Below are 15,685 nucleotides of genomic sequence, written 5' to 3'. Positions count from 1 at the left end.
CAGCCTAGTCGCTCTTCTCTGGATGTTTTCTAGGCTGCTGTCACCGTTTTGTAGCCTGGAGACACTTTACTTCAGATGAGGCCTTACCATTGCTTTATAAAGCTTTGAGTTGTTGAACTTGTACTCTACATGTCGTACTATATAAACTAACATTCTTTTAGCCTTCTTAATGGCTTCTGAACAGCCTTTACAGTTGATAATTTATTTAAGAAAATTAACTTAAAGGGTAAAACTAAAAAATTGTTATAATTATTTCACTCTTGCAGGGTCCTTGAGCTCTCCCCTCAACTGCTGCTCTTTGTTTGTCTCTGAATTTACTTTTACTTTTTTTTCTGTTTGTTCTCCTAACTTTGTGCCCCTCTTACTACATACTTAAAAGCCCTCCACTCACACTGTTTGTATTCCTTTGTATTAATGAACCCTTACACTGTTGCCCACTTAATTGCTCTTCTTTCCTTACCACTATGAACTGTTCACTCCAGTAAACGTTTTACTCACTTCTTCGTTCTTCTTACTGAATATCCACTGCTAGTTAGTTTGTTTCGATAACCGTTTGTACTTTATCTCCATTTTCTCACTATATTCCTGTCTGTGTACCGTGGAGCCACTCACTTAACCACTTTGCAATCGCTGCTTACCTGTACTTAAAATGAACACTCTCAGTTTTTAACGCATGTGCCCTCAGTTTCTCTTATTGTAAATGCTTAATTGTAAGAGAGTTATATGGTACTGTATCCAACTAATTTTTACATACCTCAATTTTTTTTTTTTCCCCTGCTAAGGAACCGCTGTTACTTTAAACTATTCAATGCTACAACGCCAGTTATTTACTTACAGACTATCTGCTTTCCACTACCACTGGTGTCAGCTACTGCTTACTGTCAATGTTGATTCTAGTTTATATACAATACCCAGAACAAGTACCATTTAACTGCTTTTGCTCCTGTGCAGACAAAAAAAAAGCAAAAAAACAGTATTCTAAATGGAAAAAAGCTTTAAAAACTCCTGTATGACCCCTTAGTGGTAAACAGAAAACAAGTTTTTAGGAGCAAGATTAACTGTCACTCCTCAGAACACAAAGCTGTCAGCACTTCCAATTTTACTAGCAAGGATGACATCAGCATATTAATATGTCTCAGTCTCCAATCTCCAGTACTTCTCAGTCTCCTTCTCCGCCTCCGTGTCTCAGTGATGCCATAGTTCTCACCAGCTGTGTCAGTCAAGGCAATAAAGCAACTTCTCAGTCCCAAATTAAACACTTTATTAATATCTAGACATTTTAGCATGGCAATATAGAGTTGTTTTCTGTGCTGTTTTGCCTTTCAGATCCTAATGTTTGCTATCCCCAGATAATGATCACTTTTAAGGTCAGTCTTATGACAAACTCTAATATCTTGGATAGACCTGCACCTCTTCTCATTATGATGTGGTCAGTCTGGTTGATTCTAAAACCATCAGGTGATTTCTGTTTGATTTTATGAATGTTCATGTATAGGGAAGATGGTTCCACCAAGTACACATCAGTTTTACCTCCAACCTTTGTGTTCATATCACCCATGATCAAAAGCATATCATGTTGAAGAACTTTGCATGTGGCAGCTGTTTTTACCACTTGTACTTTATTCTTCTCAACTTCATTTGTTGGAGCATAACACTCTATAAGGGAAAATTTGCCATGTTTAGTGTTGAAGCAGGTTTTGAACATCCTATCCCCTAATGGTCACCAGTCTAACAATATGTTTGCCTTCTCTTTAGAGACCATAAGGACTATACCACATATATGTCAATCAGTATAAAATGACTTATCCATTATGTGTCACTTAGCATCCAGAGCTAGTCCACCAACATTCACTAAACTGTAGAATGTCCAGACTGTAATTTTCAGTTGCTTAACTGATTACATGAATGAATTCTGATGTCTTGTACATGATGCAGACTTTCCATGTTCCAACGTTTGGTAAAGTGAGGTCTGCGGCTGTTTGGCATCTTTTAAATAATTAATCAGTGCACTCTCGTCTTTGTATGGGGTGGTGCGGAGGTTCGTGGTAGCGTGGCAAGAGTGGTTCCCATGCACAATGTTGGAGCAGACGGCCCTGCACTTAGTGCACAGGTGAAAGATTGCCCATGACCCTAGTTGACGCTGGTAGGTGCTGAATGCTGCAGCTGTGCTACATCCCCATTTTAAAAGGGAAGAACGAGTGTGAGGTAAGAGAAGGTACAGAGGTTACTTGTTATTTGCTTTTCTTTTTTGAATTTATTTAATAAAAACACTGAGCACTTTGTACCTTCATCTTGCTTTGTGTAGTACCCTACTATGCCAAACTCATCCCTCAGAAATATTATTGGCACTGGCGGGTTGAAGAGGTTCACAGTGGGATCTGGTAGTGTGGAGCCCTTTTTGCACAGTCACACAATGCAGATCTTGGTTTTGGGCCTAAGTAGACTATCTGTCACACTCCTCACTTTTTGCTGGTGGCTTTCACTAGAGTGATCATATTGCCAACTAAGCTGCTTAGGTCCACAACAGGGTCTGTAGTAGTTGTAATAGTTTCCATAACAGGATGGTGCTTTTACATGGTAGAGTTGTTAGAACCATGCCCAATCCCCAGCCTGTAAGTCCAGATGCTGTCATTTGTCTGGTCTCTACCCTGAAAACTGACAAACTTTATTGAACCAGTGAGGAGCAAAATCCCAGCTGGTATAGCTTTCAAGGTCATTGAGGGTAAAGCAAGCCTCCCCACTACAACAGGAATATAGCACAGGGGGAGGAAGCAGAAGAGGAAAAAAACTAATAAATGTCTTATTGTAGCTTTGCAATTGTCTTAATTAAATTTTAATCCTACAAAAGTAATTGGCAAATTTCAGCCAGCTTTAAAAATTCTTTAAATGCAAGATTACACTTATGGAATCCACCCCAAGCAGGGCTTTCTTCCAAACCTTTTTTCCCTACAAAATTCTGTTTGTAATAGCTTTTAATATAAATGCATTATTTGAAAAAGAAGTATGTGGTTTGGAAGGTAGGTATTTACAGTATGTACAATGTGAGACAACATGCCATCAAATTATTCTAAAAATATAAATTAATTGTTTTCACATTTACATCCACCTTTCTGGAATCAATGCTTAATGGAAGCTTAATTCCTTAATGATTAACTATCCACAGGTTCTCTGTGTTCTAACTTTTTTCATGGTATTTGTTTTTTGTTGTTAGCAACATTTGTTTGGATTTTACTTGAAATTATTAAAATAACACAAACGTTTTAATAATCATCTGTTTTAACAGTGGAAAATGAAATGAAAATTGTTGAAATGTCAAACCTGTGCTCCAAAGCAAAGGCTAATAGTTTTATTTACAGCAGTTTGATTTTTTTTTCAGTTAACATCATTATTTACTTAAGTGCCCCTTATGACAAACATAAGTACACAGGAAAACAAAAGTATAGTATTTCAGAAGAATTTGTAAAATATGATGATCATGACCTTTGAATTCATCATCATAAACACATTTTTCAATGTAACTTAAAGTAATGCTTAGAGTAAAAAGAAAATTGTCCATTGTAAAACAATTCAATTTTAGCTATGGTTTAATATCTTTTTACTTAAACGTTCAGGTTGTTAAGGTGCTCCAGCTTATTAATATGGTAAAAGTAGAACCAGCTTGTGGCAGTCATAATTTTTTGGATTATGGATGTGTCTAGTCTAGAAAAAGGGTCTGCAAAATTGGTCCTGGAGAGCCATAAAAGCTTCAGCTATTTGTTCCAACCTGATTGAGTAATTAGACACTAATTCTTGCTAATAGCAGATTTTACTTAATATTATGGTTTGTTAGTGGTTTCATCTGCAGTGGGCTGGCACCCTGCCCGGGGTTTGTTTCCTGCCTTGCACCCTGTGTTGGCTGGGATTGGCTCCAGCAGACCCCCGTGACCCTGTAGTTAGGATATAGTGGGTTGGATAATGGATGGATGCATAGTGGTTTCATTCTGCCATTTTAAGTCATTTTTGTATCATAGATTTTTTTTCCTTTGAAAGAATATCATCCAAACTAATTTAGATCCTGAAGTGGATTAGTAATTCTCAGTCCCTCATTTTTTTCCTTCCAAATATTTTATTAAACCAGATTATTCACAGTGATTACAAATACATGTACTGTAAATGAAAAAAAAAATTGATAATTGCTGGTTCTTTTGCCATTTGCATCCTAATGCTAATAAGGAGGAGTTAAAAACAGTGAATGCAGCTGTTTAAGAATAAAATAAGAAATCAAGGGTTGGGGGTCTTAACAAGCAAGACAACTAAAATGAAGCATAAAAACGTTGCTTGAACAATAAGTGCTTCATTATCAATAATTGACTTCTTATTAAGAAAGTGCATTGGAACAAAAATCTGCAGTCACTACAGCCCTCAAGGACCAATTCTGCAGACCCCGGTTCTAGGGCAGGGTTATGTCAAGTCTAGTAAATCCCATTGTTTATGTAAATTAGCTAGGGTTAGATTTCTAGGGTTAGATGTGACCACCATGTTTTGTTTTGAAACCATTTAAACAGCCTACTTCTGTTTTCTTAGACACAGGTACAATATTTTTCATTTTGACTAGCCAGGAACTACACATTCTGTCAGTGGAAACTTACAGATGTCACTGAAAATGTCAGCCAATTGGTTACTATAGGTTTTTTAAACACATTTACAACCTTTCAGCAGAAGTATCTACACAAAAGTCTGCTGTCAGTGACTGTGATGTATCTAATAAAGTGACCACCCATGTATTTAAATGCAGTATGGAATTATTTAACTCCTCTAATTTATTGGTAATACATAGGTATCCAATTATCATGTCATGCCTTTTTCTAACCTACATAATCTAGATCATAGTTGCAGTGGGTGCTGTAGCCTATCCCAGCTAGTATAGGGCATAAGGCAGGAACAAACTTTTGTCAAGGTGCCAATCCACTGGAGGGCAAACATACACAAACACACACTAGGGCCAATTTATTGTTGCCAGCCCACCTAATCTGCATGTTTTTGTTGGTGGAAGGAAAGCCACGTACACATGGGGAGAACATACAAACTCTACACACAGGGAGGACCCAGGACACAACCCCTGGTCTCATTACTTCGAGGCAACAGTTCTAGCACTGCGCCACCATTCTGCCATGCAGTTATTAGATAAAAGCATATGAATGCATCTGCTGTAAAGGTCATGATAAAATGAAAACCTATGTCCGTAATCTTTTTTCTCACATTAAGCTTTTTTTTTTTTTTATCCTTTTCAGGTATCGTAAAGGATTTGAACTACAGCCAACTTTGTATTCAGGAATAAATCTGGCTGTGCTGCTCATTGTTGCTGGTCAGCAATTTGAAAGCTCAATGGAACTTCGAAAGATAGGTAATGTTTGCTTTCTGAATAAAGGAAACTGAACGTAAAGCAGTGAAATGGCAAAGCAAAAATTTTGCTGCAGACTTATCCCACCAACACAGCAAATTATGGGATGCCCTACCTGCAAATGATTATCTTACTGCAGGATGTCTTTTTCTCCAAGTCTGCAAATAATATGGGTCTTAGCTCACACTACTAGAAGCAACATACTGTAGGCACCATGGGTTTCTGGTGCATCAGTACTTTCAGTCTGGCAAACTCATAAAACACTTGAGAGGAGGCAAAGTTAATATTATGATGATTTATTCTTGATGTCAGAGAAGCTGAATTGTCTTGACATACCCAAATAATGTATGTAAGATTTACATTATGTGTATGTTTTCTTTTAGACAGGTCAGGTAGAAGAGAGATATTGATATTTTCCCAAAGAGTACAGTTTACAGGGAACTGCCTGATATGAAACAGAAGGCCTCCATAAGGCCAGGCCATATTTCACAAGCCACTATACAGCAGCAAAGATTTCAGGAAAAGGGCACCGACACTGGAGTCTGGCACAAGGGATTCTTGAATGTGTTATCTTATTGCCATACTAGTCCAAGTAAAGCATTCCATGGGATTCCCTGAAGTGAACTTTGGATAGTTTTAAATATTTCTCCCCTACCAAAGTCAAAAAAGCTGAAACTAGAAAGCACTAGGGAGATAAATATGTTTACCAGGTTCTGGAGGCAAGACAGGAGGAAGAGGGAAAGACAGAATAAAATGAAAAATTATAGGGAACAACTGTCTAGGTTCATCACACCAGAAGAGAAGGAACCTTGCTTAAATAGTGAATGGAGCAATTATGTGTTATGCTGTTTTCTTACTGTTGCTTTACTCTCTGGCTTAATGTACAGTGATCCCTGTCGCTGGGGTTGCGTTCCAGAACCCCCTGCAAAAGGTGAAAATCTGCAAAGTAAAAACCATATGTTTATATTGTTATTTTTATATTGTCACGCTTGGGTCACAGATTTACACAGAAACACAGGAGGTCGTAGAGACAGGGACTGTAAAACACTGCAAACAAACATTTATCTCTTTTTCAAAAGTTTAAACTGTGCTCATTGACAAGACAGAGATGACAGTTGTGTCTCACAATTAAAAGAATGCAAACATATCTTCCTCTTCAAAGGAGTGCTTGTCAGGAGCAGAGAATGTCAGAGAGAGAGAGAGAGAGACAGACAGAAAAAAGCAAACAATCAAAAATCAATAGGTGCTTTTAAGTATGCGAAGCACTGCCCGACAAAGCATCCACAGGGAGCAATGTGAAGGTAGTCTTTTAGCATTTTTTAGAGGAGCGTCTGTATCCCCTAGGCCAGTGTGCGAACAGCCCCTCTGCTTACACCCCCTCAGTCAGGAGCAGAGAATGTCAGAGAGGGAGAGAGAGAGAGAGAGAAAAGCAAACAATCAAAAATAAATAGGTGCTGTTGGAGCTTTTAAGTATGCGAAGCACCGCGCGGGAAGCATATCATATATCATTGAGGAGTTTTATTTAATACATAATACGTACTCTGATTGGGTAGCTTCTCAGCCATCCACCAATAGTGTCCCTTGTATGAAATCAAATGGGCAAACCAACTGTGGAAGCATGTACCATAAATTAAAAGACCCATTGTCTGCAGAAATCCACGAATCAGCGAAAAAATCCATGATATATATTTAGATATGCTTACATATAAAATCCGTGATGGAGTGAAGCCGCGAAAGTCAAAGTGCGATATGGTGAGGGATCACTCTACAGGGATGACCTTTTTTATGACAATCTATACTAATAAAAGGCCAAGCCCTCACTAACTGACTCACTCACTCACTCACTCACTCACTCATCACTAATTCTCCAACTTCCTGTGTAGGTATAAGGCTGAAATTTGGCAGGCTTATTCCTTACAGCTTACATACAAAAGATAAGCAGGTTTCATTTCAAAATTCTACACGTAACGGTCGACAACGTCCGCCATGTTGAACTTTCTCATTTATGGCCCCATCTTCACGAAATTTGGTAGGCCGTTTCCCTGCGCTAACTGAAACCGATGTACGTACTTATTCCGTTGGTATGATGCCACTGTCGGCCGCCATATTGAACTTTCCAACGTCACTAATTCTCCAACTTTCTGTGTAGGTAGAAGGCTGAAATTTGGCAGGCTCATTCTTTACAGCTTACTTACAAAAGTTAAGCAAGTTTCATTTTCGAAATTCTACGCGTAACGGTCATAACGGTCGACAACGTCCACCATGTTGAAATTTCTTATTTATGGTCCCATATTGACGAAATTTGGTAGGCGACTTCCCTGCGCTAACCGAAACCAATGTACGTACTTATTTCGGTGGTATGACGCCACTGTCAGCCGTCATATTGAACTTTCCAACGGTCTTTGTTACTTATGGGCCCATCTTTAAGAAATTTGGTACGCATGTTCCCAACGCTAACTGAATCCTACTTACGTACATATATACATCCATAGCCTGCAGCTCGGTCACCGTGTGAGGTGGAGTTGGGTCCCCCATCCCAACGCCTCCCACGTTGTTGGCTGCCTGCCTATATAAGGCCATCTGTCGCTCCGGTCTCTACATTCCCTTCCTTGCTTTGCCACGGGATTCACGTCTCCCTGCTGATAACTACAGCCTTTTTATTTAATCCACGGCTTTTCCGCTGTTTTATTGTTCATTTATTACGATTATAGTTATTGTGTAGGTATTTTAGACTTACTTTACATTGTTCAGGTACCCATTTCCTTTATCGTTCCAACCATACCCCCATTAACATGTCTATCGGGGTGATCACCATCGATCAAAGAACTGTCACTTAGCGAGTGGTTTCCATGCCCGGAGATGGCACCTGCCTTTTCCATTCTCTTTGTTACATATTGCACGGCCATATCAGCCTCACTCTTGATATCAAGAGGAACACTGTGTCTTATGTATTGAATGACTGGGACAGGTTCAAGGTGTGGACTGATGACGGTACAGGAGATAATTATACTACACAGGAGCACTAGAAGAGTGAAATGTTTAAGCAATTCACCTATGGTTCTGCATGCGAGTTGATGGCTGCCGCTGAATTGTTTGGTTGTCGCTTTCAAGTGTACCGAAATGGCCAAATATTTTACACCTTTCGACAACCGCCAATGCCTCTTAAACATCTTAGATTCACAGGTGACGATTTCAGTAGTGGACACTTTGATGTTTATGAATGTTTAAACTCTCAAAAGCTGGATGCGAAGTTATCGATGAAACCGGTTGTATACTTACAACGCTTGACAGATGCCGAATGTCTTTTCAACACAAGCCCTGCAAATACTGTTGTAATTGAAACAAACCATGAAACTCAAACCGATTATGACAGCAGCAATCCAAGCTCTAAGATTTGTGACAAGTTTACTTTTTTTTTTTTTTTTACACACTTAAAAAAGTTTAAAGTTAAAATATAAATCTCCCCAAGGAAGTTGCAAAATACATTAGGTCAGCTCACTCACTTACTCAAATAAACACACTCTTCCTAAATTTGACTCTTCAGGTTATTTCTGTTGGTTTTATTTTAGCACAAAAATATTCTTATGCGGCATTGTGTTGCTAAGAGAGTGCAAAAACCCCCCCAGGTTTTCTTGATTTTACAGTGCCATCAGCCCTTGGATTATTCTCTACTGAAATGTGGCTATCAGAGGCTCACAAAGTTGACCCCCTTTTCTGTTTCTGTAGTATACCATCTATTTAATGGGGATTTTTACCTCACACTGTTCAATTTTAAAGTAAATCCTAAGCCTGCTGATATTCTTCTGGGTGTCTCTTTTTCAACCCCTTCCCCAGTCAGTACTCAGCTTTCCATTTGTTACATCAATATTAACGTTGTATTGTTTTAACAGGGTGATGTAGGGGAACTAATGCATAATGTTTGCTTTTTTTTCACTTGCCTGAAAGATTATTTTTCATATGCTTATTTTAGGAGTGCGGTTGAACAGTCTTTTGGGCAGAAAAGGAAGCCTGGAGAAAATGAACAATTACTGGGATGTTGGTCAGTTTTTCACTGTCAGCATGTTAGCAAATGATATCTCCAAAGCTGTACAGGCAGCAGAGAAACTGTTTAAATTAAAACCTCCAGTCTGGTAAGTGTTAACAGAAAATTGTTGTTATCAATTCCAAAAATTATTACTTCTGCTTGTTGTTTTTTGTGCTTTTGTTATCTGATGAGGCTAATGAAAAAATTGGTGAATACATTAAAGTGATGAGTGTGCTAAAGTAGAACAAGGTTGAAATTACTTTAAAATTTATTCTTTAGAGACTCTGGCAGTATACTCGACAGACATTTTAACCAAATTCTATACTTCCAATATGCACACATTTAAATTTTTTCTCTAAATTACCGTGTCTTGGGAATATTTGCTGTAGCAAAAATTTTAAAACAAGTTAGAAAAGTAAGCATTGCATGGAGCAGAATTCAGGTGTGTTTCTAACTGATTAGAAAGTTGGAGCATTATACTTTTTTTAGTTACTTCAGAGTCAGCTATAACATTTTTTCAACAGTGAGTTATAATCAAAAATAACAGAGAATGCAATTATATGCATTAGTAGGCTATATTTACGTACTTTTTAACAGCACTTTTCAATGTCATGTAGTTAAAAATCTATCCCGTATAGTCTTATGGTGGCTCAATACCTTTCACAGACCGCATGAACTGATTCAAGTGAAGCAAAAACAGCATTGAATGATGTCCTATTTTGTGTTGTTGCTTGTGAACAGTAGTTCAATTTTTTTAATTAAACATAAGAGTTTTGAAAGACATATTTGAAGATGACTTAAAAACTGTTTAAAGTCTCAAGGTAAAATTGTTGGCTATTTTGGACTATGATTGTGACCAAGTTGGATTTTTAACTTTTATAGTTCACTCAAGCAGCAGGAGAAGTGTGCACCTCCCTGGTGTTTAACTATCTTGTTTTGGCAATCAATTTTGTCGTCAGGTGTGGCTGTCAAACAAGTAAAGAAGAAAATATGCAAGCTGAAGTGACCTCTCTCAAGTAATATTTAAAACTGTACAATAGAATGTATAGTGCACTGTAGGTGAGATACTTCAATGAAAATTTAACATTTCTAACACTTTTCTTTGAAGAACAAATGTGCCAAATATCCACAAAATTTTTCCATCAGAAGACGAATTCTTTTGTGCAAGCAGATAGACAGGCTAACATAGCACTTACATTAGTAGGTGCTTTTTTTCATTATATGAAAACACACTTAAAAAACACTTTCTTTCCATTCTGGGATTTAGTTATGAAAACAAACTGTACTAGTTGAGCTGTAGAATTTGTGATTCTATTGGGAAACTGTAATTGTAACTACGGTATTTCTATTTTCAGGTACCTTCGTTCTGTTGTTCAGAACCTACAGCTAATTCAACGCTTCAAGAAACAAAATACAGAACATTCTCCTCAGAAGGAGCGCCTTAGTTTTTGGATGGATATCATAGTGGAGGCAACCAAAGAAACTACAAATGGCCTGAGGTTTCCAGTATGAATGCATTTTACATAATCCAATAACTGAATAGCTTTTCAAATGAGAAAATGTACTTCTCAACATATAGGGTACCTGGCAATGATGTAGTGTACTGACATAATAACTTGCATCAGATCATGTGTTCTTTAGTTCAGTAACTTGTTTAAGATATAGCTTTATTTCATGGGGTCATCGAGTGATGCCCTCATACATTGCTAAGAATCTGTTTCATAAATCACTTATTTAGGATTAAAAATTAACTTTCATCTGGTTTCATCTGGCTGCTTTAGTTAATGCGGCTGCAAAATGAGAAAGGGATCACAGAATTGGGTTCCTTCTGGCGTCAGAACTTTTTTTGTTGTTAGTTACAACACCACATATTTCTGGAATATGTTTCTGCTTTTTTAGCCTCACGGTTGTAGTCTATGCTTAATTAAACATGTGCTTATGTCTGAGATTTATTTATTTGTCACAACATTCCTTTACTCAAGTTTTTCATTTATTCCACAGCAGGATGGAAATGAACAAGCATAGCTTGATTAAAGTGGAATTTATTAAACAAATGTAGAAAAAAGATTGCTTAACTTGATAGCATCTTTCATTATTGATAGTTTCTGTTTTAGCTGGGTAACCTTTTCTGAAGTACAAGTGGTATGGTTGCTGGTAATGTTAAAAATGCTAATTATAGGTTATCTTTATGTTATTATTTTTGTTAGGTTTTAATCCTTGAACCCACCAAAATCTATCAGCCATCCTATGTTTCAATCAACAGTGAAGCTGAAGAGAAGAATGTTTCCATATGGCATGTGTCTCCAGCAGAAACGGTAACAATGTTTTTAAAAAGGTGTGCACAAGTGAGGGTGTTTTTAGAGTAGTAACAAATTCTGAACAAAGCCAAGGAAGCCAAAATGTAAGAAAATAAATTTTAGTTAAAGCCAAAGAAGAACGAACAAAGCTTGATACATATTTATCCAATAATCCTTTGACTCATCTCTCATTACACTGTTTCCCTGCTTTAGCATGTCTTCACCTGCTAGTGTTCATCCAAAATTTTTATCTCAAACAATATAGAAAAACTCTCTGTAAGTCAACTTTAAACCCATTCAAGGGTGTTCCTACAGTTGCAACAGGGATACTAAGCTGCACTTCTGAGCTATCTGTGCAACTTACAGTAATGAGCGTCCAAGAGAGCTCAATAGTTGACTGTTGTGTGGTACCCTGTCCCCTCTAGCAGCCAAGACAAATTGTAATCGCTGAAATTTTCTTACTGTTACACTGATTTCTCTACATGATGCCCTTCCCAAGCATTCAGATTGTAAATTACTCCCTGCTGGTCCTTTCATTTTGCCATAGCATATCAATGTGTATTGTGTATGTCAGCTCATATTTCATTCCTTGTGTTAGGGCTTTGTCAATTGCTAGTTTATTCTAAAATTAATCCTCATTACTAGTGCACCACCAATTCGAAATGAAAATACAATCGACGTCTAAATACAATATTGTGTCAAGTTTTGAACAGTGGAGAGTGACGTAAGAAAGAACAATGATAGTCATTGAAATGAGAAAGATGAAATGGACTAGACTAAATGTTTTTTTGAGTCATACCTCCAGACTATTCTTAAAGCCCAACCAGAGAGAGAAAAAAAGATGGACAAGAATGGTGATCATGATTTGGGAGGGAGGATGTAAAAAGTAAAGATGAAAACTGGATGCAAGCCTCTGTTACCAATCAGAGCAGTAAAAGAATGTGTGCAAATACATTCATATTGTAATTACTGTTTTTTTCTAATTATTTTTATAATTTCCTAATTTACTTTCAGATATCTCAAAATGTACAGGAGGTTATTTTTGAAATAACTAGAAATGCATTTTAGATATCTGAAAATAAACAGGAAGCTGTCAGGAAAGGCATTTTACAAGATATCTTGAAATCCACGTGAAGTTATTGTAAGAAACCTGAGAATGTATTTGAAATATTTAGAATGCACATGTTATTCGAAGATATTTGGAAATGGTGAAATAGTGATATCTTGAAATGCGAAGGAAGTTATTTTGAGATATCTGAAAATGCATTTCAGATATCTTAGAATGCCTTCAGATGCATTTTAAGATATCTCAAAATGTATTTTGAGATATCTCATTATGTACAGGAACTTATTTCAAGATATGTCAAATGCAATTCAAGATATCTTGGAATACCATTTTAGATACACTAAAATGTATAGCGTATCATTTGAAGATATCAGGAAATCTTAAGGTATTTTAAAACTAATTTCAAATATCTTGAAATAAATGTATTGTCAGATCTGTAATTCATGTTGAGATATCTCTAAATGTTATTTCAGCTTGCCATGCAGGCAGATATGTTAATATGAAACAGCGTAGTAGTTGTAATAGTGTGGCAGAATATCTTGTTGAATAATCATTCTGCTTTCTTTTCAATGCAGAAGGGTATTCATGAGTGGAATTTTACAGCCACTTCAATAAAAGGAATCAGGTACGTAGTAAACTATGCATTTTTTTTTTGTTTTTAGTGTAGTATGGTTAGTGTAGCATGAGTAGATATTATCTTGTGAAGGAGTGAGATTAAATGATAAACTGATTTGGTCTGGGCGGCACGGTGGCGCAGTGGTAGCGCTGCTGCCTCGCAGTTAGGAGACCCGGGTTCGCTTCCCGGGACCTCCCTGCGTGGAGTTTGCATGTTCTCCCCGTGTCTGCGTGGGTTTCCTCCGGGCGCTCCGGTTTCCTCCCACAGTCCAAAGACATGCAGGTTAGGTGGATTGGTGATTCTAAATTGGCCCTAGTGTGTGCTTGGTGTGTGGATGTGTTTGTGTGTGTCCTGCGGTGGGTTGGCACCCTGCCCAGGATTGTTTCCTGCCTTGTGCCCTGTGTTGGCTGGGATTGGCTCCAGCAGACCCCCGTGACCCTGTGTTCGGATTCAGCGGGTTAGAAAATGGTTGGTTGGTTGGTTGATTTGGTCTGGATTAGGTCATGCCATATTTTTAAAAAGTTTTGAATGGATCCTCGGAGTGAGAATTAGATTTTTTCCAATTTCAGATAGTATAAGATATCACATACTCACTAACTTAAAGGTTAAGCAAAATAAGTCTACGTGCTAGTAGTGAGCTAAAGGCAATTACAGTCTGTTTGTCGTTCTCTAGTTTAAGCCAGTCCGGAAGTCTACCATACACAACTGTTAATGGGTTTGGAGTGATTGTGATACCAAGGATATCTGTTCAGCACTCAAGATTTTTGTCCAAAAATATGTTAATTTGGTGCACACTCAAAACATGTGGGCCAGTGAGGCTGGATCCAGATTGCAAAATTCACAGGTTGAATCTTTCCCTGGAAACATTTTGGATAGTTTTAGTTGAGGTAAATGCACACGATAGAAAATTGTAAGTTGAATAATTGAATGCTTTGTGCATAAGGGGCAAACGTGTATTCTGTGCATGGCTGCCTTCCACTCCTTTTCTGAAATGTTAAGTGAAAGATCCTTTCCCCATTGTGCCCTGGGATCTTTGGAAATTTTGGAGATGCTATCTGAATCTGATCGATATTTTTTCTGTAATAGAAATGGGTGGAAGGTGACAAAATTTGAGCAGGTTCAGTTTAGCAAAGTTTCTAGCTTGAAAGTAGCAGAAAAATTATGTTAATGAGAAGATAAATTTGATGCTTAATTTCTCGTAGGATGTAAAAATATTATGTAAGTCTCTAAATGTTTTAATCCCAGACATTTTCCAAATATTAAATACTGTGTATATTTGAGAGAGTGGAAAAGAGTAGTTGTCATGAAGAGATGCAACAAATAAGAGCTTCTCTGTCTTAAAGTGCTTCCTACATTGATTCCAAATTCTTAGTGAACGAAGGGAATTGGATTATTATTGTATCGACAATAACTTGTATTTACTGGGGCACAGAGCAGGGAATATAAAGAAGTACTGCAAGATTTAAATTCTATTGCCGGCCAGGCTTGTGTATATTAATCGATTTGTGTTGCTGTCCAGGTCTCTATGGCCTGCATATTTGCTGCCCAGTAATAAAATAAGTTTTATAGTGCCATACCCCCTTCTGCTTTAGGTCATTGTAGAGTTGCCCTTTAGATGCGTGAATGTTTAGAATTCCAAATAAATGAGGTTATGATTGAATCTAATTTCTTAAAAAAAGATTTGTTAATAAATATTGGAAATGATTTGAAAAAGGATTGAGAAAGTGCTTCCTTCTGTAATATCACAAGACCAAACTGGATTTACACTTAGATTTAATAGGTAATATATTTAACAACCATTGAAGATTAGAAGCTAATACCCTAGTGATCTTACTGTCTTTGGATGAGAAAAAGCATTTGACAGGGTTGAATGGGAATTGGAAAATGCAAGTATATACAAGCATGATTAGCAGAAAAAGGGCTCGGGAAGAAACAGAAAAGGCAGCTAAAGCTTCATTTAAGTTTAAACAGGCCTAAGTTCAAGTGGGGGGCATTCCTGATCCCAACAGTTATTTCTGGAATTGCCTCAAAAATAACTTTAAAAAGGAGCATAAAGCTGCTTCTTACCCAGAGGAACCAGGAGGTGAGATGGGCAAAGTCCTAAGAGGGTGAGTGGCGATCATTTAGAGAGAGTAGGAGATTGTGGGGGTAAGTGGAATTATTGTTTTTATGCTTGGCCACTGATGAGCCAATGAGCTTGGTAAACTGTGTTTAAACTCCTTTAGTAAGACTTTCAATTACCACGATAATTAAAAAAAAAATAAGTTGAAGAGATATTGGGCCAAAAAACTGGCCAAACCAA

General features: G+C 37.4%; 1 protein-coding gene across 7 annotated transcripts in view; it reads left to right on the top strand.

Moving 5' to 3' along the window:
- map3k15 (mitogen-activated protein kinase kinase kinase 15) overlaps window positions 1-15,685 on the top strand; it is a 185,897-nt gene that overhangs the window by 112,013 nt on the left and 58,199 nt on the right. For all 7 annotated transcript variants that reach the window (XM_039745534.1, XM_039745533.1, XM_039745532.1 and 4 more), the window contains 5 exons: window positions 5,271-5,383; window positions 9,351-9,510; window positions 10,760-10,910; window positions 11,612-11,719; window positions 13,343-13,392. In XM_039745534.1, the coding sequence (XP_039601468.1) occupies window positions 5,271-5,383; window positions 9,351-9,510; window positions 10,760-10,910; window positions 11,612-11,719; window positions 13,343-13,392 (582 nt within the window). The remainder of the gene's footprint in view (window positions 1-5,270; window positions 5,384-9,350; window positions 9,511-10,759; window positions 10,911-11,611; window positions 11,720-13,342; window positions 13,393-15,685) is intronic.

Source organism: Polypterus senegalus, chromosome 2, assembly GCF_016835505.1.
Source record: "Polypterus senegalus isolate Bchr_013 chromosome 2, ASM1683550v1, whole genome shotgun sequence".
In the NCBI taxonomy this organism is placed as follows: Eukaryota; Metazoa; Chordata; class Cladistia; order Polypteriformes; family Polypteridae; genus Polypterus; species Polypterus senegalus.
This window is presented reverse-complemented; position numbering and strand designations above follow the sequence as displayed.